Consider the following 25,998-nt stretch of genomic DNA (forward strand, 5'->3'; position numbering starts at 1 on the left):
TGGTACTTTCCCCAGCTTCAAGCTCAGGTTGAACATGTATCCCATGATGCCACACAGCTGATCTGCGCAGCACCTCAGGAGCCTGGAGCTGATGCCGTCTGGACCAGCAGCCTTTCGCACCTTGATCTTACGTAGCTCCTTCCTCAAGTGATGAGTTGAGAGGGACAAGATGGAGGTGGGGGATGGGGGTTGTGAGATGGAGTCCTCAGAAGTGACGGGGGTGGGTGATGGCTGAGAGCTGAGAGGTGTGAGGGTCCCAAGAAGAAGAAAGGTTGGCAGTCATTAAAGATGGTGGGGCTGACAGCAGGGGGGACTGTGCTGGGGGAGGGGTGGGTGGGTGGCTGGTCAAACCTGTTAAAGAACTGGTTCAGGTTGTTAACCCACTAAGTTTCCCACAACCCTAGGGCTTGGTTTGTGGCCTGAAATTGAGTTCAAACTCCTCCAAACCCCACTGATGTTGCTCTGCTGTAGCTGGTCCTCCATCTTCTTCCTGTAGATGTTTTTTCCATCCCTGATTTTCCTTCTCAGATCCTTCTGCACGGCTCTCAGCTCCTCCTTATTTCCTGATCTAAAGGCTCTCTTCTTCTCCTTCAGGAGAGCCTTTATTTCAGAGTTGATCCAGGGTTTGTTGTTTGAAAAACACCGTACCCTCCTGGTGGGCACAGTGTTTTCCACGCAGAAATTGATGTAATCAGTGATGCAGTCCGTGATGCTGTCGATGTCCTCCCCATGAGGGGCACAAAGCTCTTCCCACACAGTGGAGCTAAAGCAGTCTCTCAGAGCTTCTTCAGTCTCCTCAGACCATTTCTTCACTGTGTGTGTCACAACTGGTTCTCTGTGTACCAAGGGTTTGTACACAGGCTGGAGATGAACCAGGTTGTGACCTGAGCCCCCCAGGGGAGGCAGAGGTGATGAGCTGTATGCCTCCTTGATGTTGGCATACAGTAGATCCAGTGTGTTGGTATTCCTGGTGTGGCAGGTGACATACTGGGTGAAGGTGGGGAGAGTGGAGGACAGGGAGACGTGGTTAAAGTCCCCTGAGATCAGAAAGAGGGCCTGTGGGTGCTGTGTTTGGAGTCTGCTGGTAGTAGCATGGAGGACATCGCAGGCTGCAGCAGCGTTAGCAGAGGGCGGCACATACACAGTTATCACAATAACATGTGATAACTGATAAAGCGATCGTCACCAACCAGACTGTGATGTTTTGTTTACTGTTTGGTCAGAAATAAAAGGAGATCGCCTCCAAATCACGTCGGTGGCCTGATCTGATCATTGATGCACACAACGCAGAGAGCTGTAGAAGCCACCGGTTACATGAGCTCAGCAGGAACTTCCTGCTAACACAAACTAAAATGAGCCAAAGCAACCAGAACATTTCCCCCCTCTGCAGCCCTGTTAGCAGGGTGAAGGCGCCGTCTGCTGGTGGCATCAGTGTTCACATGAAGACTTTGAGCAGCTGCAGCAAACACACATTCAAATATGTGCAAGATCACACTGACAGTTTGTTCACAGCACTCAACCTGTAACACTGATGCTGCATTCAGGGACCACGGCAAACATGGGAGAGTCTACAAAGATCCTGAAACACTTCAGAGCTGGAAAATGTGGAGGAAGTTTCCCTGTGATGGTTTCAGACATCACAGATATTTATTTCATGACTCAATGAAAACATGTCCAACTAAAAGAAACTGGACTCATGTCTCTGTGATGGTTCAGAGAAGAAAGGTCAAAGGTCACTGACTGCTAAATGTGAGTTTGCTGCAGCTGCAGGAACACTGGTTTGATCCTCAAACACATCAGGAGCAGCTGCTCCATCAGAAACACCACAGAAGAAGAACAACACTGGATCAGGTCAAAGGTCAGCAGCTGTTTTTATCTGCATTGATCTCACAGGGACAGTGCATGTTCATGGACATCAATATAAACATAGAAGATGGAAAGCTGCCAGATTGGAGCTAAACTGCTCATTTCCATCTGTAGTCCCTGGGCAGGTCACATGACTCTATCCAACATCCCAAAGACACACAGACACACAAGAAAAGCCAGAGACACAAAGACAAATGTCAACAATCATCATAGTGAGTTAAAGTGATCACAGGTCTGCTTTGTTGGAGATGAGCCTTCAAAGTGGAACATGTGGAGGGTTCCTTTATTACTACGACGGCGTGTTAGGACCACTGAAGGCCACGCCCCTCTGCTCATGTGATCAAGGTGTTGTTGTAGGAAGACCAATGTGAGAACGCTCCTCTTCCTCAGAGCATCCACCTGTGCTTCCTCTCCTCTCTCCTCCACCTGTTCCAGTGAGGGAACGTCCTCCATGATGGAGGAGCTGCTGGAAAGTGCTGAGAGTTTCCTCCAGAGTGAGACCTCTGTCACAGTTCAGAGGATCTACGGCAGCAGAGACCTTCACGGACACTAAAAGGCTCAAACACACAACAACAACATCACACTGACTCCACTCTGACATCACTGATCAATAATCAAAGAACAAACAGATCAAACTGATTGATCAGCCATCAGAGGAGTCGGATCAATGGAGCTGCTTCTGTTCCTGATGATCCCTGTTTGATCCTGGACCTGAGCTCTGCCTGCAGAGGAGACACAAGACAGTCAGAGACACACACACACAGAGACACACACACACACACACACACACACACACACACACACACACACACACACACACACACACACACACACACAGAGACACACACACACACACACACAGAGACACACACACACACACACACACAGACACACACACACACACACACACACACACACACAGAGAAACACACACACACACACACACACACACACACACACACACACAGAGAAACACACACACACACACACACACACCTTTGACTTTGAGCATCACTGTTTTCCCTCTGATCCAGATGTTCCTGCTGTAGACGTCACATCTGTATGTCCCACTGTCTCTCTCTGTGGGGAGTCTCAGGGTCAGACTGAGGTCTCCAGTTTTCAGCAGGTCTTCATTCATCTTCGTTCGGTCTCTGTAATCCTGGTGCTGTTTGAGAGGCTGGTCAGAGCCGCTCTGATACACGTGGACAGTGTTGTATTCAGGTTCAGTGCGTCCCCACCCCACTCTAACATCTCCAGGCAGGTTTCCTGTGGTTCTGAAGGGCAGCTGGACAGACTCCGCCCCCTCCTCCACCTCCACCTGACAGACTGAGAGAACACAAACACAACATGAGCTGTACAAAGTGTGATTGGTGCTCCCAGAGCAGCATCATGTGACTCTTGTTGTGCACAGAATGAAGCGATGGAGTGGCGCCTCCTTCAGGCAGAAACAGCTCATGGAGATCAATAATGATTCCAGCAAAAACAAGAGTGGAGCTGCAAATAAGGGCGAGAGGAACGCGGCAGAAAAGGGTTGATGTGTGAATTGAGAACTTGATGGATTTCTTGGAGCACTAAAATCAGAGCTGCTTCTATTTCTAATATGACAGCTGGACATTAGAGCTGCAACACTTTGAATGGAGCCAGAAAAACAGGAAAGTCTCCAAGTGCATTGAGCTCTGACACTGTCACACCATGAAGGAGACGTGGAAATCACTGTTTCCACTGATCACAGTCACATCAATTCTATTGATGGAAGATTGTGGGATCAATAGACTGATGGCTTTCTCCTCTGGGATCTATCAGCTGCAGATCCAGCAGTGTCAAACAGACTTGGCAGCAGATCAGGACCAAACACAAACACACTGACACTTTGTGTTGATCAGCAGCTGCAGGTAAACTGCAGCAACACTGCCACTCAGACAGTTTCTCTCTACCTGCAGGGCTTCCTTCCTGCTGTCAGTCACAGACGGATCAACAGGTTGTGGATAGAAAGCAGATTCCTTCAGCAGAGGATCCATATCACACTGGAAGCATGTGGTGGGGAAAAGAATGGCTGAAAATGGGACACTTTGAGCCCATTGGAAGCTGAAACTCTGAACAGAAGCTGCTGCAGACCAGCTCATGTGTTCAGCATCAGTGACCATGGTGAGGACTTTCACAATAAAGGAGGCCCACACTCTGTCTTTTCCCGGCCCCGCGCTCTCGGACACCGGTTTCCCCGATAATCCCGTCCCATCCAGAGACGGCGTCGTTATTGGGCCATATAATAAAGGCCCAAATGAGCCCAGAGCACTTCCTGTGTGTGACTGAGCCTCACTCTCTGCCCACTTTCCTGTCTCCTCTCTGCAGCCATATAATAAAGGCAACAATGTGTCCAATAGAAATGTTTGCAGACACAAAGTCACACAGCAGCTAACATTAGAGTGTGTGTCAGTGCAGTCTGCTGGCTTTAAGCACACAAACATTACAGCTGCTACAATCTCACAAAGAGCTGTGACAGCAGAGAAAGAGAGAAAGAAAATCCTCCAAATATCAATCTACAAATAGAAATCCATCCATTCTGGGACATGTGAGGCTCACATTAATATGTCTTAAAGTGGGAGATGAAGAAATGATTCCAGGGCCCAAATCATGGAGACAAACATCAATCCACAGCTCAGTTTGTTTCCTGGCTCTAAAGTGGGAATATGTGAGTGTGAGGAGCAAATAAAGCTCATTTCCTTTTCCTGTCTTTCCTCCAGCAGCCTCAGCTTCTTCCTCTTTCCCCTGTCTTCTTCTGCAGACAGCTCCTCTGGAGCTTCAAGCTGCTTCTCTTTAGAAGGACACCTACAAACCTTTGCATCCAGCCACAAAGACCCCATGGGCTCCTCTGGATCAGCAAACAGCATTTTCACTCTCATTCCTGTTGGCCTTCACAATAAAAGCCTCAGATTGATGGCTGCTCCACCCTGACCTTTGACACCATCCAAATGAGTGGATCAAAGTGTTTGAATGATCTGAGCAGCTTTCAAACTCTTGGTGTTTCTACATTTAGATTGATTTGGACTCAACGAGCAAAACTATTGATTTGATCCAAACTAAAATCCTGCAGAGGATTTGATTGGAATTGATGATCATTGAAACTCATTTTTAATCGTCTTCTTAGTTCATTTAAACGCACAGTTGCTCCGCCCACATTTTTGGCTTGGAGAGAAAAACATCAAAGAATTTAGATTATTTGAAGGAACTGAAAATAGATTCAAACTAAAAGCTTTGAGAGAACAAACATGACCTCTGACCTTTGACCTGCATCTACAGCACTCACCTCTGACTCTCAGCTCCACCTGTTTCCTCAGCAGGATGTTTCCCTCCCTGCTGTAGACGGTGCAGGTGTAGGTCCTGTTGTCTCCATCTGTGGGGAGTTTCAGGGTCAGACTGAGGTCTCCAGTTTTCAGCAGGTCTTCATTCATCTTCGTTCGGTCTCTGTAAGCCTGGTGCTGTTCTTCAGGCTGGTCAGAGCCGCTCTGATACACGTGGACCATCATGTTGTAATTGTCCTCCATCCACTCCACTTTAGCATCTTGAGGCAGGTCAAGTGTGGTTCTGATGGGCAGCTGGACAGTCTCCACCCCGTCCTCCACCTCCACCTGGGGGACTGAGAGGACAACAAAGCACAACATGAGCTTGGATGGAGACATTTGTGTTGCCTCTAACAGGCTGAATGTTGCTGCTTCACTGGGAGCTCACTGTTAGATAGAAAGTGGTCAGTGTGAAGAGGAGACGCAGCAGAAAGATGAAGACTGACAGGAAGAAAGCAGTGAACAGACTGTTGGAGCTGCTGTTAGTGGGACAGGACTTTATTGAGTCTGTGAGGAGCAGATTGGACTTGATGAAGCAGAGAAACACAGTCTGAGTGTTTGTGTCACACTCACTTCATCACACAGCTCAATGTGAGAACATTTGGAACAATCTGATAGAAGCGTTCCTTTAGTCAAAGCAGCAAGAAAACACTATGAAAACACCTGACTGCACACAAAACTGCAGTACTGCCAAACTGTAGAGAAAGGATCCAAAGTCAAAGTAGTTATTGTGCACAAACATGTTGGCATCAGTGTGATATGGAGCAATATTACTGCTGCACATGTTTCTATGGTGTTGAATGTGCAGTAATGCATCATATTCTATCCAATCAGATGTTTGTAGTGGCTGTCCTGTGAGGAGCAGCAGGTCTAAACAAACTGCTGTTAATGAGCTCACAAACACAGGCCTACAGCTGGATTTAAAACAGTAGATTCAATGTGAAATCCAAACTCACAGCTGGATTCAAAGGCTGAGCTCTGTGTGACATGGTTACCTGTCAGTATCTACAGGGGGGTTCAAATATGAAGGAAACATGAAGGTGGTGGATCAGAAACACAGCTGCTTCAACTTTGGACATTCAGCCAACCAAGTGATTTCTCACAGATGTTAATGTGAAAGTGCTGCTGAGCCTCCACCTGTTCAACTTCCTGTTTGATGAAAGCGGCCGTGGCAGGAGCTGACGTCTCCTCTCCATCATGGAGGCTTTCTTTGCTAACGTGCTGAAGGAGCGATTCAGACCTTCTTCACGCTGCACTCTGACTCCTCTACATCACACATGCTGGCAGGAGGAGGAAGCTGTTACCATGGACACTCTCACAGACTCCTGTACCTGCTGATGCTGCTCTGTTTGCACACAAGACGAGCATTCAGAGGAGCATCCAGCTCTGACCTATCAGGAGACACAGTCCTCACGCTGAACATCACCTGTATATATATTTGAAGTGCTCCAACTTTATTAACAGAGACAAAGATGTTCATCAGCTGCTGTTTGTAACATCTGTAATGATCACATGAACTGTATTCATCCTCTGAGTGAACTGAGAGCTGCTGAAACATGTGAAACTCACTGATTGATGTGAGTCTCTCACTGAAACTGCACACCGAGCTACACAAATCTAACATCTGTGTGGAGCAAACCCAGAGAAGCTGCTGATCAGAGCTCCTGAGTCCTGCAGATTCAGAGCACGATGACCTTCAGACACAGAAAGACGTGATGATGAAGTCACAGACAGACGCAGGCTTTCAGAGACGGTTAGATTTGGAATGTAGACACCTGCCTGTTCACCATGAGCAATGAGACCATTTAAGGTCAGCTCCACCTCCAGAACCAAAGACTCCTATTTAACACCACTCAACTCCTCACTCACCACACAGCATAAAGGCACAGCTGTCCAATCATGCTGCTCCATGACAGCCACTAGATGGCACTGCTCAAGAGGCTGATATTGCATTTGGCACACATGATCTCATTAATGCTGGTCTCAGATGACTGACCTGAAGATCACTGAGCATGGAGATCCTCCTGTCACAATCCTTATAAAGTGTGGATCCATACAAAACAACAAACTAAGTGCTGAAATTACAATCGAGGAGGTTAAATAAACTAAAAAACAATAAATCACCAGGAAGTGATGGATACCCTGCAGAGTGGTATAAAATCTTTAGAGAGGAGCTACTTCTAGCATCCTTTAATTGGACTCTGTAAAATGGAAAAATACCTCCATCTTGGACAGAGGCAATAATCACAGTTATACTGAAACCAGGGAAAGATAAAGAACTCTGTGCAAGTTATAGTCCAATCTCATTATTAAATGTGGACTATAAAATATACACAAGAATAATATCCAAAAGATTGAACTCACTTATATCAGAAAGAACAGTGGAAGACCAAACCGGTTTTATACAAGACAGACACATGATAATATTAGGAGAACGTTATATGTGGTAAACCAAGCAAGGAAAAATAAAAGGAGCACCATATTAGTAAGCACTGATGCTGAGAAAGCATTTGATTGTGTCAATTGAGGAATTTTTATACAGTGTATTAGAAAGATTTTGGTTTAATAACAAATCAATACAACTTATTAAGACGCTTAATCAGCAGCTGACAGCTAGGGTCAAAATTAATGGAAACTTGACAGACAGAGTCAAATTGCAGAGATCAACAAGGTAAGGATGCTGTCTGTCACCCACACTTTCTGATCCCTTCATAGAGCCTATAGCACAAGCTATTACACAAGACCAAGATATCATAGGAGTGAGGGTGAATGGAATAGAACAAAAAATAGGACTTTTCACAGATGATGTCATAGTTTATCTCGAACAACCAAGTAGATCTCTGCCTATATTGATGTCACTACTAGGAAAGTTTGGACAATAATACACTGTAAAATAAATATTAACAAGACAAACATTAAACTACAACCCACCAAAAGAAATACTAGAGTGATTTAACTCTAATTGGAAACTAAAGAAAATTGAATATCTAGGGGTCCAGATAACAGATTATCTAAGCTGTATAAAGCAAATTATGGCAAGTTGAATGAAGAAATACTAAAAGACATTGAAAAGTGGACCATTTTATAGCTAGATCTCAGCTCAAAAGTTGAAATAATCAAAATGAATGTTCTGCCAAGGCTTCTGTATCTGTTCCAGTCCCTACCAGTAGAGGTCCCCAGTCCCAATTCAATAACTGCAATAAAATAATAACAAGGCTTATTTGGAAGGGCAAAAAGCCTAGAATAAGACTGGAGACTCTTCAGCTATTGTTGGATATTTTTATCATCTGATACTGGTATTTTACTATATCATTTATTAGTACCTATATTAATCTGAATTAATGGTCACAGTATATATTATTTGTCACCTATATTGTCACTCACACACTGGAACACTGCATGCTTTAGGTGAGTGGAAAGGACTGACGCCTGCTCAGCCAGGGCCTTGGGTTTTTCCACTAGTAGAACTGCACTCATATTTAGAGGCTCACCTTTGTACACAGTGCACTTTTGACACAGCATTGCCAGTGTGGAGGTCAAGTAGGTAGTGCTCCAGTGGGAGGTATTTTCACGTGGGAAAGTTGGTTGTTTTGGCACCCCCCAGAGAACAAGTCATGGAGCTGTTGCATGAGGATCGAACTAGTACGGTTCATAGTGGATTGGGAGCATCCTTCTATGCCCACTGGCCCTGATAACAGCAGGGGGAGGTGTGAGTTTGGGCAATAAAAGGCAGTGGTAAAGTTGGGAGGGGGGCACTTTCTGCTCTTCCTCTCTCCTCTTTGCAGCAGCTCCAAGGCACTCACTCCTGGGAGGGCTTTTTGCTTTCTTGAACTCTGTTTAACTCTGGACTTCTACTTCTTCTTTCACCCCACTTTATTCACTGTTTTCACTCATTACTTTCTTCCACTCTTTTGTACTTTACTTCTCCCTTCTTACTTTTTAACTTCACTCACTTACGGTCCTTTCCTCTCCTCCTACTCTTTTTGTTCCCGCATCTTTCTCTGTCTGTGTGTGTGTGTGTGTGTTTCTCAGTCTCAACTATGTTACTGTCTGTGTTTTGTGTAACTAAGATGTCTAATAAACAGCCTGCACTGGAACCTGTTCATCCCAGTGATTTACTGGAAACTTTGGCTTTAATGGGGTTGGAATTTTCGGCCAAAAGGAGCATGGAGACCCTTAAAAATTTTACCAACACTACCAAAAGAGGAAGGAGGGATGGGACTCCCCAACCTCAGAAAATACTTTTATGCAGCCCAACTAAGATATATAGTAGGTTGGTGTAATACAAGCTATTTTGTGGAAAGAAATAGAATAAGAACATGCAGGATGCCCAATACAGAACATTATAGGAGATCAAGGAATGTACAAAAAGGCAGAAAAGCAAATAGATCCTATTACAAACTTTGCGCTGAAATTGTGGTTCCACATTATAAGAGAATATAAGATCCAGAAGGATGCTAAACTATTAAAATGGGTAGCATATGACAGTAATTTTATACTGCCTAAACATGACAATGGATTTAAACAGTGGACAAATACGGGAATCACAGCGTGGTGCATTTTGTTGAAAGACGGAGGGCTGGAGAGTTTCCAAAATATTAAAGAAACAAGAATGAATTTTATAGATACCTACAACTTAGAGCTTATTATATGAAAGAGATCAGGACAGACCAACCAGGGAAGTACACCAAATAATCCAAACAATAATCAACACCTATGAAGAAAGTAAAGTTAGAGTCATATCCAGGCTATATAAAAACTTGCTCATAAACAGATCCTCCACCAAATACATAAAAGAAAAATGGGAATCAGAATTTAACATAAAAATCACAGATGAAGAATGGCTAAACATGTGGAGGTTCCATACCACAACCACAAATTCAAGGATCTGGAGGGAATTATCCTGGAAAAATGTAATACTTTTTATCTCACCCAAGATCAAAAGTAAACAGTTAAACAAAGTGTACCCTGCTGGCGAGACCGTGGAAAATTAGAGGCAGATCTGACACACACCTTTTGGAAATGAGATAAAATAACGCAATTTTGGAAGATGTTAAGTAATTTGCTCCTGAAAATACTTGGTTACAAGATTCCTATGACCTGTACCACATTATACCTGTGTAATGTTCCTGAAGAAAGTATGCAAAAACGGACAGATATTTGGTTAATATACTACTAGTAGCTGGTAAAAAGGCAATTACAAGGAAATGGGAAAAAAAGACCCTCCTACTATGGACCAATGGATACAGACGGTAGAAGAAATTCAACTTATGGAAAAGATAACACACCGCTTAAAGCTACAAGAAGACCAACAACAAAAGAAATGGTCAAAATGGACACGATACAGAACAGCAACAAAGAACCCAGGACAATCTTGATTGAATAAACAAAAAGAGGAACATGGACTTTTGCTTGGACTGCTGCTCCCAACTGCTGACTATGGTTATATGTAAATGCATGTTTTGTTTGTAACAATTTGTTCTAACTGATTATATAAATATGATTATAAAAATAAAGTGGAAAAAAAAGGTGTGGATGCAGTCTGTGTTTCACAGCTGCAGACTGGATGGGATAAATCAGCTTTGGGATCAGAACCAGAGGCTGGAGTAAGTCTCCATAACCTGCAGCCTCTGTGTCAGGCTCCCTGAGTGATGCAGATCCACCTGCCAGGATTGACCCGCTAAACGCTCGATCGCTAGTGAACAAATCTTTGGTCTTAAAGCATTTCTTCAGGTCCCGAGTATTGGATTCTCTCTGAGTGACTGAGAGGTGGCTGAATGTTGGAGAGTCCAGCACCTTCACTGACCTTTGACCCCATGATTGCTGCTAACTGCCTGTAGATGTGAGGTCGAGGAGGCGGAATAACGAGCATCTTTAAATGTGAGCAGCTCTCATCCTGATCCAGCAGCTCTGAACTGAGCGTGTTGGAGCTGCGTCGCTCTCAGAGCTGTTTGTGTGTCAGCCTCCAAATATAATCAGGACTTTCTGATCTCCTGGCTGAAGTGATGCCTTCATATGACCATATCCTCATTGCTGGGATGTCAGTGTTCATGTGTGTTCTCCTAACTGTTAAGTTCTATTATCCTTCTGCGCATGTGTCGGAGGGGGGTTTGGGAGTGTGCGGGGGGAGCTGGGTTGGTGTGTTTTATGTGTGGTTGATGGCAACCATTAAAGTGTGTACTCTAACGTCAGTGATGTGGTTATTGAGGCAACATTGGTAGCAGAGGATGGCCGCTGCTGGGAATTACAAAGTTCCTCCATCGTTCGATGAGAAGACATCTTACGAAAGTTGGAAAAATGAGATTGAAATCTGGAGACTCGTTACAGACTTGGACAAAAAGACGCAGGCTCTAGCGGTTACCCTGTCGCTATCAGGAAGAGCTAAGGAAAGCGCGCTGGAAATCGCGGCGCAAGACCTCAACGCCAATACGGGAATGACTGTTCTTTTGACCAAGCTGGACTCAGTGTTTTTAAAAGAAGAAAAGGATCGACAGTACGAGGCTTACACGGAGTTTGATCGGATCAACAGACAGGGCGACACATTCATGATGGATTACATTATCGAATTTGAACGGCGATACAACAAGTTACGTAAGTTCAAAATGGAACTGCCAGATGCAGTGTTAGCATTCAAGCTCCTAGACACCGCAGGGCTAAACGTTAAAGACAAACAGCTAGCTCTAACCGCCTGTTCCACCGTTACTTTTACAAACATGAAGTCGGCCTTGGAAAGAATTTTTGGCGATAACGGCTGTTCGCCACTAGAGGGCGACGCCGCCTTCTTCACCAAATACACAGGCAAACGTGAACGGAGTTCTAACTCAGAGCAAAGCCCAAGAATAGCTGCAGGAACTAATCCACTTGACAAATACGGGAGAAGAACTAAATGTGCAATATGCCAAAGTACTTATCACTGGGCAAAGGACTGCCCCAACAAAAGAGAACATGTGAAACTAACAAATGTTGAGGGATCAAAAGATGATGTGGAAGAATGTAACATTACTCTGTTTTCAAATGAATCCTTTTCTGATGCACACATTTTCATGGTAGAAGCTTTAGGATCTGCTGTGATTGACACTGCCTGTACAAGAACTGTGTGTGGTGAAAAATGGCTTGCAGATTATGTAAGTAGACTACCCCAGAGAGAATTATTAAAAATTAAAGATGAAAAGAGTGCAAAACCCTTCCGGTTTGGGGATGGAAAAATTGTGCAATCCATAAGAAAAGTGACCATTCAGGCAAAAATTGGAGAAACTAGATGCAAAATAGAGACAGAAGTGGTTCCAGCAGATATACCGATGCTTTTGAGCAAAACATCATTGAAGAGAGCAAGTCCTGTTTTGGACATTGCTCAAGACAAGGCAACAATGTTTGACCAACCTTTAAAATTCGAACTGACATCTTCTGGACATTATTGTGTAAGCTTAAGAAAGGAAAGGAACAACAATGAAAGTCAAACTGAAAAAAGCGAGACACCAAATGATGAAGATGAAATTCTCATCGTGACAGAAAACATGACAACAAAGGAAAAAAAAGCAGTACTGCTAAAGCTGCATAAACAATTTGGGCATGCCTCAGTTGACAGATTACAGAAACTCTTGTCCTGCTCAGGCAACATTGATGATGAAAGCGTTACAATCCTGAAGGAAATTGTGGAAAACTGTGAAATATGCATTCGATACAGTAAACCAAAACACAAACCTGCAGTGGGTTTACCCATGACTACAACATACAATGAAACCGTAGCTGTGGACCTGCATGAGCTTGATCCAGGACTGTGGTATCTACATGCCATTGATCATTTTACAAGGTTCAGTGCAGGAAGTATCATCACCACGAAAAGACCCAAAGAGATAGTGAAGCACTTTATTCACTGCTGGATAAGCATTCATGGTCCACCACGCAGATTATTCAGTGACAATGGAGGTGAATTTAACAATGAAGAAATAAGAGACATGGCTGAACATTTTAACACTGAGGTTAAAACCACTGCAGGATACAGTCCATGGAGCAACGGCCTCCTGGAAAGACACAATCAGATCCTCACTGAAATGTTACTCAAGGTAAAGAGAGACAACAAATGTGACTGGAAACTGGCTCTGGACTGGGCTTTGATGGCAAAAACTTGCATGCACAATGTACACGGCTACAGCCCCTATCAACTTGTCTTTGGACAAAACCCAAACCTACGTTCAGTCCTAACTGATAGACCTCCAGCATTGGAAACTAATGTCAATACATGGATGGGTCATCAGACTGCAACACTGCATTGCATGAGAAAGGCTTTTGCTGAGGCTGAATGTTCTGAGAGGATACGAAGAGCCCTTCGAAAACAGCTGCGGCCCACGCATGAAAAATATGAAACAGGAGACAAAGTCTATTATAAACGTACAGACTGTCAGGAGTGGAAAGGTCCAGGCGTGGTTATTGGCCAAGATGGCGTAGTAATATTTGTCAGGCATGGTGGAACATATGTCAGAGTACACCAGTCTAAGCTAAGAAAAGTGAATGCAACACAAGAAAAACAGGAAGAAACTAAGAAGGAAAATCTGATCAAAATGGAAGAAAAAAACTTTTGAAACACCAGCAGCAGTTCTTGATTTTGAAAGCGAACATGAGGAGGTGACATCAACAAGGGATGAACCACATCGCACTACAGAAAACAGCGAATCCTCCTGTGAATCAGGACAGCCTGGAGAGGGTGATCTCCCACTGGCACACTCAACAACCATCAGTGAAGAACTGAAACTGAAAGCGGGACAAGTAGTTAAATATACAGACAAAGAAACAGAACAAAAATATTCTGGAAGAATAACCAGCCGGGCAGGAAAGGCCAGTGGGAAACACAGAAACTGGTACAATTTGGAATACAGTGAGCCAGAGGAAAAAGCTGGATCCACAGGATCAGTTGATATGGGACAGGTAAACAACCTTGAAATAGTTGAAAATGTCAAGTCAAACACCGACAGCAACAGAGATGAAATATTAGTGGTGAACGAGGATATTTTCTCACATGCCAAACAAACTGAACTTGACAACTGGAAAACAAACAATGTATTTACAGTGGAAAAGGATGAAGGTCAGAAATGCATATCAACGAGATGGGTGTGCACACTCAAGAAAACACAAGTGGGAATTGTACCCAAAGCTAGACTGGTTGCAAGAGGCTTTGAAGAAATAAACACTCAGGATCTTCCTAAAGATTCACCCACTTGTTTCTCCGAATCCCTGAAGATGGTCATAGCCGTCATATGTCAAAATAAATGGAAAATGAACTCCATGGACATCAAGGCAGCCTTCTTGCAAGGTAAAGATTTAACCCGGGATGTGTATATCCGTCCACCTCAAGAGGCAAAAAGTGAAGGATTTGTATGGAAGCTAAATAAATGTGTGTATGGCTTGGCAGATGCTTCCTTGTTCTGGTACAACAAGGTGAGAGAAACCATGCAGAAACTGGGAGGCACTGTGTCAAAAGTCGATCCAGCTGTCTTCTACTGGCAAGATGACTTCTGTAAGGTCACAGGAGTCATCTTGCATGCCATGTGGATGACTTTGTATGGGGTGGTTCAGACATGTTCTCTTCAGCTGTTATCCCCAAACTGAAAGCTGCTTTTCAAGTTGGATGAGAAGAACATAACAGCTTCAACTACATTGGGATGGAGGTTTATTCTCTGCAGAATGAAATAAAAGTACAACAGCGTGCATACATTAAAAACCTACAGCCCATTCTTATAGATCCCACCAGAGCACCACAGTGGGAGGCTCCTTTAACAAACACAGAGATGGATATGTTAAAATCCAAGATTGGACAGATACTGTGGGTAGCAAGACAGAGCAGACCTGACATCATGTGTGACATATCCATCTTGGCGTCAAATACAAAACATGCTACAATCCAGACATTGCACTGTGCAAACAAACTGGTCAGAAAACTTAAATCCGAAGAAGTTACCCTGAAGTTCCAATACTTGGGAGACAACAAAAACCACAAGTTAGTGGTGTTCAGTGATTCCTCAATGGGAAACCTCTCAGATGGAGTGACACAAGGTGGACATTTCATCATGCTGATGGGAGAAGATGGAAAATTTTCACCTATATGCTGGCAGTCAAAACGGATCAAGAGAGTGGTACGAAGCACATTAGCTGGAGAGACTTTAGCACTTGCAGATGGGATTGATAGTGCTGTCTTTCTAGCTACACTCTATTCAGAGCTCATGGTTGGTGATGGCACACACAACATCCTGCCCATTATCTGTGTAACAGACAACCATTCCCTCCTTGATGCTGTAACGTCTACAAAATCTGTAACTGAAAAGAGACTTCGACTTGAGATCAGCGGCATCAAAGAACTAATGGACTCAGGGACAATTCAGAAAATCATATGGACATCTACCAAAGAGCAGCTTGCTAACTGCTTAACAAAAGTGTGAGCATCTGCACTTGGACTGCTGAGAGCCCTTAGTGAGGGGGAGTGGCAATTTAAAGATTAAGTTCAAATAAGTAAAGTTAAAATGTTGTTTTAATTTGTTCTATATTCTTTAAAGAAAGAGGGGAGATTGTTAAGTTCTATTATCCTTCTGCGCATGTGTCGGAGGGGGGTTTGGGAGTGCGCGGGGGGGAGCTGGGTTGGTGTGTTTTTTGTGTGGTTGATGGCAACCATTAAAGTGTGTACTCTAACGTCAGTGATGTGGTTATTGAGTCAACACTAACGAGGACTTTTTAACCCTCTCTGACTCTGTTAATGTTCTCGGCCGTCTTCACTCAGACCTGCAGCCTTCCTGAGTCTGTGTGCAGCCATACAGAGGAGCTCTGCTCATGGTTTCACTCCACCTGTCAGACTGGTTCAGACTCTGCATTAAAAACCAGGCGGCCTAAAACTGAATCTTTGCCCTGCTGAATGACAGACTGCTGCTGCAGAGCTGAGTGCAGGTGGAAACAGGACAAACTGCAGGTTTGACATGTTCAGGGACGGCTGGGGTCATTATCAGAAACCTGTGAAAGATGGACTAAGAAAACACTTCTGACATGATTCTGTCAGACCGTCACCGTCATCATGTGAGGTTAGGAGTGTTTACTCGGCTCTCAGTGCCTGCAGACCGTCTGTATGGAGCCTCTCCTGCTGTTTCTGAAAGCTTTCTTCACTTTTTCATTGATGAGGTCGCTTCTATGAGCGCTCAGATCTCACCTTCAGCTGATGAGCTCTCTGTCCCTGCTGTCCTTGATGACTTTCAGCCTCTGACTTTGAAAATCTCAGGTCACATTCACCAGATTTTCAGCAAACTTGACCTCTGAACTTGACCTTGAGGTCAAGGTCGCTGCGATTCAAACTTATCTGAGATGTTTAGTAGATGCATCTATGGTGTGAATTTGAACATCCTGGGTTACTCTGTTCTGGAGTTATCGCCTTCATAAAGTCGAAAGTTGGCTGCCTGGCAGGATGTGTGGTATCCTCCAGAGAGCACTCGGTGCTCGATAATGTTATGGCTGCATAGATCGCTGTGTTTGGTGATCGATTACTGTCTCCTGTGTTGTTGTATCGATGTTTGAACAGCTGAGGAAATAGAGCCGTACTGCATCCTCGCCTCTGTCAGTGATTATAAGGTTATAAGGAACCTGTGGCAAGTATAATTAGGTAATGTCCACAAAGGTCACAGCAGGGTGACACTAAGACCCCATCAGCCTTTTTAGGCTGGCGGGTAAAAAGGACAAACTGCAGACGTCATTTCAAATGTTCAGGGACGGCTCGCATCATTATCAGAAACCTGTGACAGATGGACTAAGAAAAGAGCAGGTTGTTGGTCATCTGAAGCCCTCAGCTTCTCCAAATGATGCTGTCCCTCCTCGACTATTTAAAGAGGGAGGGAGGGCCTTCTGTTCTCACTGTGGTTCAAAGCAGTCTGTCCTCAGGTGTGCTCCTCTGATTAAAGACCTGCTCTGGAGCCCACAGTTCTTGCTAACTGCAGCCTATAACTCCAAACTAGCCTTTCTCCCTAAAACCCTTCAGAAGATGGTTTACAGTCCATGAATGGCCTTTCTGGGAGAGCAGGACATTTTCCAGTCTGGTCTCTAAACCATCCATATGGTCTCTAAACCTTACACAGCTCTGAATCAGCTCTTTGAAGAGCTTTAATGACATATTTGTAGTTTCTGACTCTGGTCACTGTTAAGGCCGTTTCACACCGGATGCGTTGCATAAAAACGACATGAAATTGCGAATCTTTCGGATGCAAACCTGTCGTGTCACCTATATACACACCGGACGCATTGCGTTTTTCCGACTAAATCCTCCTCATATAACGCACGGTGGAAAAAAAAAAAATGCAGTTGACATCAAGCGATGATGTAATGGTCCTGATGTTTCTAAATAAGAGAAGGAAGAAAGAGATTCTGGGTTCATCCAACTCATAAGAAAGCAGCAGCAGGGAGAGTTTCATGGTTTGATCCCGGAGCTGAAGCTGCATCACGGATGCTTTCGCGCATATTTCAGGATGTCAGTGGGACAGTTTGAGCTCTTGTTGGCAGAGTTGGGATCACATGTGAGGAGGCAGAGGATAATATCAGAGAGCCGACTGACCCGGAGCAGCGTGTAGCTGTGTGTCTGAGGTAAAATATTATTATTTTATTGTTCCCACATCACTGTATATTCAGTACATTGGTGCACGTTTTGAGCTATGACCTCACATGCTGCTAAATGCAGCGCTCTGATTGGTCAGTCCTGTTTGTTCATTTGCGAAAGTCAGAAAAATCGAACTTGATCCGAAAAAAAAAATGCCGCAAATTCGTCCTGTGAAATGACGCGGTTGGTGTGAACGGCTGCATTAAGAACAGGAGAGTCCGAAAAATATTTTTAACGCACAAAACATTCGCACGGAATTTACGCGTCCGGTGTGAAAGGGCCTTTACTCTTCTACTTTTAGATCTAACTGCTGGATTGGATTGGACCCTCTGGGTCCAATCCAGCTCATTGGGATCAAGGATCTTTTATTTGCTGGTGAGTTTGGCGCCCCCTGCATGCCAGTTAAAGTACTGGTAATCCAGATTTGGGAATCCTTAAACCTCTGAACCTGGATCAGAGTGATCCAGTTCATCTGTGAAGAACCAGGACAAAAGGGAGCAGGATTTCATGTAAGAGAAAAAATGGATCACCAAAACCAGATCATTCTTATCCAGATTACACCTTTTGAAGAACCTGGAGTGGTTCAGATCCTGCTTGGCAGACTGAACTTTGTGTGTCAGCCTTGGTGACCATGTATCCTCCTCTGCTCCTCTCTGGGGGGTCCCACAGGGCTCAGTTTTAGGCCCCCCTCTCTTCTCTATTTGCTCCCACTTGGTTTCATACTTATGAAGCAGCATTTGATCCCACTGTTATGTGGACAATAATCAGGTTTATGTCCCTCCTAAAAATACTGACACACACTCTGTTAGCTTGCTGCTCATGTGTCTTGAAGGTCTGGGTGGGGCTCAGCTTCATAACTTTAGACAGAAGTGATGGTTTTTGGAGGCACCACTCAGACCCCTGTGGATCTGGGTTCCTGGCTCCAGTAAATCAAACCTCGGGATTAAAGTGGGCGATGCCTATGTCATAGGGTGAGAGGCGGGGTCCACCCTGTACAGGTCGCCAGCCTGTCGCAGGGCTGACACAGAGACACACACAACCATTGACACCTATGAGCAGTTTAGAGTGACTAATTAAGCTAACTCCAGTAACTGCAGGTCTGTGGACTGTGGGAGGAAACACAGACACAGGGAGAACATGCAGACTCCACACAGAGAGGCCCGGGCCGAGGTGGAATCGAACCCAGGCCTTCTAGATGTTATTGTAGCTGTGAGGCAGCAGCGCTAACCACCGTGCTGCTATTTATTCTTCTTTATTTTTATTTGTTTTGTGCTCTGCTCATGTTTCATGTCAGTCCTCCTCTGAGTGTTTACAGCACAGCCCCACATATTCCTGCTCCTCAGGAATTCTGGGATTTAGATGTAACTCTGGTAAACTGACCTGAAGCCAACAAGGAGCCTCTGGGTCAAGGGTCAGAGCCACAATACAAGACGCACACAGCCAATCAGTGCACTTTTAAACTGAGCCCATGGACCTGCAGTGCTTCAGGATGTCAGTGTCATTTGTAGAGTCATGCAGCTCTGCAGCAGCACAAATCTCTGATGCAGTTTGTTGTTCCTGCTCTCAGATCTGTGCAGCACTGAAATGTGTCCCAATGCTGCAGCTGATGGACTCACAAAGATGACGTGTTAGCTTCCTGTGTGAATCTTACAGCAGGTTATCCTGACTTTAAGAAAACAAAGTGCCACAGTTCCTGTAACCTGATGGATGTGTCAGGATCTGACTCTGAATAATGTTTGTGTTCTGGTCCACATGGTGCAGGTCAGCTGTTCCACACAGATTCCAGCTCCATCCAGGAGTTAGTTTGGAATAAAGCAGCTGTGCTCTGGACCAATCCTGCCTCCAGCTGAGCTCTCACAGACACACACATTTATGCACACACAGTCCCAGCAGCAGTTTCTAACACAACACTGATCCTTCTATCAGAAACATGTTGCTGCTCCTTCGTCCTCCTCTCATTGATCTGAACCAGCAGAGAGGAACATGCACAGATCCTGAGCCTTCACTCTGCTCCTCATGTTAGCAGGTTATCGCTCCATCACGGCTCCTTATTCACACTGAGGTGGAGGCTTCATGTGTTTGGCACCAATAAGACTTTGGTAGGTCTGTGACCATCTCTGAGGACCAAAGTCTGTTTGTTCATTAAAGAGAGCTGAAGGCTTTGTTTACGTCACACTTTGATATTATTGGATGATGGAAAACATCCATGTACAGTTCTTAATACCTCACATGGAGTCTGAAGGAGCTCTTTGTGATCCTTCATCCAAACTTCTAATTGAGCCTTTTCAATAGTTTGGAGCTTCATTTGGTGTTTATAAAGTTTCCTGTGTGAACTCTCAGGAACCTGCAGCAGTCTGATAGAAGTCTGCGGGGGTGCAGAGGGCGGAGCTTCTGTCAGACTCTTTCTGATGAGGAGCTGAAGCTGCTCTCATGGTCTCATCAGATCCATCAGACTGCTGAGAAAAACACTCATCTGACCTCTGAGAACAACAAGCTGTTAGTTTCCTGCTGCCTCCATTACTCACTGTGATCCACTCACAATCACACTAACATGTTAAAGCTGCAGCTCGCCTGGCTGAGCAGGTGCACTGAAGGCGGGGCTTACCCCAGAGCACTTCCTGTGTGTGACTGAGCCTCACTCTCTGCCAACTTTCCTGTCTCCTCTCTGCAGCCATATAATAAAGGCAACAATGTGTCCAATAGAAATGTTTGCAGACACAAAGTCACACAGCAGCTAACATTAGAGTGTGTGTCAGTGCAGTCTGCTGGCTTTAAGCACACAAACATTACAGCTGCTACAATCTCACAAAGAGCTGTGACAGCAGAGAAAGAGAGAAAGAAAATCCTCCAAATATCAATCTACAAATAGAAATCCATCCATTCTGGGACATGTGAGGCTCACATTAATATGTCTTAAAGTGGGAGATGAAGAAATGATTCCAGGGCCCAAATCATGGAGACAAACATCAATCCACAGCTCAGTTTGTTTCCTGGCTCTAAAGTGGGAATATGTGAGTGTGAGGAGCAAATAAAGCTCATTTCCTTTTCCTGTCTTTCCTCCAGCAGCCTCAGCTACTTCCTCTTTCCCCTGTCTTCTTCTGCAGACAGCTCCTCTGGAGCTTCAAGCTGCTTCTCTTTAGAAGGACACCTACAAACCTTTGCATCCAGCCACAAAGACCCCATGGGCTCCTCTGGATCAGCAAACAGCATTTTCACTCTCATTCCTGTTGGCCTTCACAATAAAAGCCTCAGATTGATGGCTGCTCCACCCTGACCTTTGACACCATCCAAATGAGTGGATCAAAGTGTTTGAATGATCTGAGCAGCTTTCAAACTCTTGGTGTTTCTACATTTAGATTGATTTGGACTCAACGAGCAAAACTATTGATTTGATCCAAACTAAAATCCTGCAGAGGTTTTGATTTGGAATTGATGATCATTGAAACTCATTTTTAATCGTCTTCTTAGTTCATTTAAACGCACAGTTGCTCCGCCCACATTTTTGGCTTGGAGAGAAAAACATCAAAGAATTTAGATTATTTGAAGGAACTGAAAATAGATTCAAACTAAAAGCTTTGAGAGAACAAACATGACCTCTGACCTTTGACCTGCATCTACAGCACTCACCTCTGACTCTCAGCTTCACCTGTTTCCTCAGCAGGAGGTTTCCCTCCCTGCTGTAGACGGTGCAGGTGTAGGTCCTGTTGTCCCAGTCTGTGGGGAGTCTCAGGGTCAGACTGAGGTCTCCAGTTTTCAGCAGGTCTTCATTCATCTTCGTTCGGTCTCTGTAATCCTGGTGCTGTTCTTCAGGCTGGTCAGAGCCGCTCTGATACACGTGGACCTTCCTGTTGTAGAAGTTCTCCATCCACTCCACTTTAGCGTCTTGAGGCAGGTGAAGTGTGGTTGTGAAGGGCAGCTGGACAGACTCCACCTCTTTATTCACCTCCACCTGGGGGACTGAGAGGACAACAAAGCACAACATGAGCTTGGATGGAGACATTTGTGTTGCCTCTAACAGGCTGAATGTTGCTGCTTCACTGGGAGCTCACTGTTAGATAGAAAGTGGTCAGTGTGAAGAGGAGACGCAGCAGAAAGATGAAGACTGACAGGAAGAAAGCAGTGAACAGACTGTTGGAGCTGCTGTTAGTGGGACAGGACTTTATTGAGTCTGTGAGGAGCAGATTGGACTTGATGAAGCAGAGAAACACAGTCTGAGTGTTTGTGTCACACTCACTTCATCACACAGCTCAATGTGAGAACATTTGGAACAATCTGATAGAAGCGTTCCTTTAGTCAAAGCAGCAAGAAAACACTATGAAAACACCTGCCTGCACACAAAACTGCAGTACTGCCAAACTGTAGAGAAAGGATCCAAAGTCAAAGTAGTTATTGTGCACAAACATGTTGGCATCAGTGTGATATGGAGCAATATTACTGCTGCACATGTTTCTATTGTGTTGAATGTGCAGTAATGCATCATATTCTATCCAATCAGATGTTTGTAGTGGCTGTCCTGTGAGGAGCAGCAGGTCTAAACAAACTGCTGTTAATGAGCTCACAAACACAGGCCTACAGCTGGATTTGAAACAGTAGATTCAATGTGAAATCCAAACTCACATCTGGATTCAAAGGCTGAACTCTGTGTGACATGGTTACCTGTCAGTATCTACAGGGGGGTTCAAATATGAAGGAAACATGAAGGTGGTGGATCAGAAACACAGCTGCTTCAACTTTGGACATTCAGCCAACCAAGTGATTTCTCACAGATGTTAATGTGAAAGTGCTGCTGAGCCTCCACCTGTTCAACTTCCTGTTTGATGAAAGCGGCCGTGGCAGGAGCTGACGTCTCCTCTCCATCATGGAGGCTTTCTTTGCTAACGTGCTGAAGGAGCGATTCAGACCTTCTTCACGCTGCACTCTGACTCCTCTACATCACACATGCTGGCAGGAGGAGGAAGCTGTTACCATGGACACTCTCACAGACTCCTGTACCTGCTGATGCTGCTCTGTTTGCACACAAGACGAGCATTCAGAGGAGCATCCAGCTCTGACCTATCAGGAGACACAGTCCTCACTCTGGCTCCAGGCTCAGCACTAACACATTAATCTGCTTCCTAGTTCAGACCTCTGCTCAGCACAGGTGAAACTCTGAAAGGTGCAATCATGGAAATTCAGAGCAGCAGGAAGTCAGAGTGGAGCAGCAGCATCTCAAAGCAGAACAAACGGGTGTGGGGGCCACACCTCCACCCTCCCTCCACCTTTACTGCAGCTTCATCTCCAAGCACAAAGGTTCTTGTAGCTCAGCCTGTAGAACATGTGTCCCATGTAGCAGAGCGAAGCTCCAACAGCAGCAGCCTGGCTTTAGTTTCAGCCCTTTGCTGCATGTCCTCAGCCTGTCTCCCTGCTCTCCTGTCTCTCTCTCACTGTACTGTCCAATAAAGACAGACATCTTTAAGCTGACTGCAGTCTCTGTTTCAGCTGCTTCAACGCGCTTTGGACACAAATATGAGCCTTTAAAACTGCAAACACGTCTAAGTCACAGACCGAACAGGATTAACATTTATTGAACATCTAAAGCTGAAAATATTTGAATCAGCAATATGAATTTGAATGGCCTGAAAACAGCTGCTTTTTCCTCAGCACATTAAATCAAATATAAAGAGAATATTTTTGTTCAAAAATAACATCAGGAAACATGAAACTATTTCAAGCTGATGAAAACTTGCAGTTGTTTTCAGGTAAAAACTGATTTCTTAGCTTCACAGTCAGACAAACTGCAGTGTGTCCAGTTTATCAGCAGAAAGCTGCAAACACAGCGCTGCACACCTGCTCTCATTCTTTGGTAACATGCAAAGTGGCATAAATTCCCTTTTTGCAGCTGCGCCTCTCACAGGTGCAGCTTGACCTGAAAAGCTTTCACTGCGTCATACATGTGTGTGATCACACGGTCCGTCCCTTTAACACATTAAGATGCTTCATTACGCCCACTCACACAGACACCTGTCATCCCGGAGCCGTGACGTGCGGTCAGGTGTGTCACAGGTGAGGCGCTCGCTCGTCTGGAGTCGGATGTTCACACGCAGTCACGGCCGAAAATGTTGGCACCCCTGAAAATCTTCCAGAAAATGACGTCTCCCAGAAAATCATTGCAATCACATGTTTTTATGCACATGTTCATTTTCTTTGTGTGTTTTGGAAAAACACAAAAAAAGAGGAAAAAAGCCAAAATCCAAATAATTTCAGGCTAAACTCCAAAAATTGTGGGTAAAAAACTTTGTTTCAAGCATTTGATGCTTGTTTAAACTAGGGATGCGCCGATCCTATATTCAGTATTGGTATCGGTCCGATACTGGCCTAAACTACTGGATCGGATATCGGAAAGAAATAAAAAATGTAATCCGATACATTAAATAACGTTTCGCTCACATTAGCTGCATTACAGGGCTCAGTCGTCTTCTTCTTCTTGTGGGTCTGCGGTTGACCAAACCAGCTTTGCCACATCTACTGGAATGGAGTGGATCAGGAAATAACCCCCTCAGATCCTATGAAGTCCTCCGTTGCTGCGATGGATTCCCTTTGACACTGAGCGGTCATTGCTGACATGTTTTTCCGCCTCCACCGCTCTCTGCCTTGTTTGTATGTTGTGCTCGCTGTGCTGAGAATCAGCTGTTATTTTTTTCTCTACTTCAGCTCCCGGACATACTGCTAGCGAGCGCAGCTATTAGCACTGGTGACCGTCCGGTACCGGAAGGACCCCTTCCCCGTCAAAATATTTTTGATACTTTAATCCCTGATTTGTGACTAAATATAGACCTGCAGTAGAAACGTATTTAGGAGAATGCTTGTAAATATAAAGTATTACAAGATTGCGCTCACGCAGCCCCCAGTTTTTCACGTGAACACTGATGACGCAACAGCAGCAATCAGCTGATTTACGTGCAGTCTGTCTGCACAAGCGGAAAGAGGCGGAGCCGGTGAGCTCAGATGGAGCAGAAGGAAATGTTTTTCTAGTGTCCAGATGAAGCTTTTCTCCCTGTAACCTCCATTAAACCTTTACTGGGAAACAGCTGGAGGTCCTTCATCAACCAGCTGATCAGTAAGTGAAGAAAAGAGAACTTTGTAGCTGCTTCATCCACCCTGTTTGTTTCACACAGGGAAAAACTGCAGTACGGAAGTTAAAATATGCAGATGAACTGTTAATATGAAAAAAGTATTTCTTATCCAGTTACTTGGGTAATCAATATAAATAGAATACGCAATTGTTATAGTTGCAGCCCTAATGAAATTTGCAACATGCCATAAGCATCACCTTCTCACACAGAAGCAATAGGATACAGGTGAGAGTTATTGTTGTAAGTAAAGTTTATTTATATAGCGTTTTTCACAGACAGAAAGACGCTGTACAATAATTAAAACACAATATCAACCCCCCCCCGCGCAGAAAACACTATGTTAAAAACATAATAACATTACCATATTAAAAGAAAATGAATAAAAATAAAGTCAGAAACCAGAAAGCCTGGTTAAACAGAAAAGTTTTCAACTATTTTTTTAATGATGCCACAGAGTCAGCTAAATGGAGCTGGAGTGGTAAACAGTTCCAGAGCTTTGGTGCCACTGCCTCAAAAGCTCCACCCACCCTGGTCCTTAGTCTTGTATGTGGGACAACTAAAAGACTTTGATTTTGTTGTGTGAGAGACTGTTGGCTTTTTTTTCTTTTTTTTTAAATATTTTTAAATGCCTGGATCAATTTTAAATATCGGATTTATATCTGTATCGGCCGATAGCCAAATGTAAAATATCGGTATCGGACATAAAGTGGTATCGTGCCATCCCTAGTTTGTAGAAAACAATCTGATTTCATTTTTTATGTATTTTTGAATATCTGCTGATGAAGCAGTGTTTGTGGCAGTTTTTCTGTTTCTAGGCTGCAAAAGTTCAAATGCTTGCAGCCATTTCACTTGAGAATGACTAAGGATGTACTTGAGGACCTTTAATTATTGATAACAGTTTGATTAGATCTTTTTCACACAGTTACAACCATGTACCTACATATTATTGTATCTAGGTATCATAATGCACTTGACTTATCTACTGATTATCTAATATTAGCCAAATGTTGCATTAACCATTTGAAGCTGGTCTTTTCACAAATGAACTGTGAGCAGGAACATGGAT

The 25,998-nt window shown here is 44.3% G+C and overlaps 1 protein-coding gene across 1 annotated transcript in view; it reads right to left on the reverse strand.

The window, feature by feature from the left end:
* Window positions 1–1,132: 1,132 nt before the first annotated feature.
* The window catches only part of LOC115777244 (butyrophilin-like protein 2), a 34,916-nt gene continuing 10,050 nt past the window's right edge, over window positions 1,133–25,998 (reverse strand). Inside the window, exons 2-5 of the mRNA XM_030725087.1 lie at window positions 21,448–21,777; window positions 5,171–5,500; window positions 2,863–3,192; window positions 1,133–2,588 (exon numbers count right to left, since the gene is read on the reverse strand). Of these exons, the coding sequence (XP_030580947.1) occupies window positions 2,497–2,588; window positions 2,863–3,192; window positions 5,171–5,500; window positions 21,448–21,777 (1,082 nt within the window). The 3' untranslated portion in view covers window positions 1,133–2,496. The remainder of the gene's footprint in view (window positions 2,589–2,862; window positions 3,193–5,170; window positions 5,501–21,447; window positions 21,778–25,998) is intronic.

The sequence above is a fragment of the Archocentrus centrarchus genome, unplaced genomic scaffold (assembly GCF_007364275.1).
Source record: "Archocentrus centrarchus isolate MPI-CPG fArcCen1 unplaced genomic scaffold, fArcCen1 scaffold_45_ctg1, whole genome shotgun sequence".
Lineage (NCBI taxonomy): Eukaryota > Metazoa > Chordata > Actinopteri > Cichliformes > Cichlidae > Archocentrus > Archocentrus centrarchus.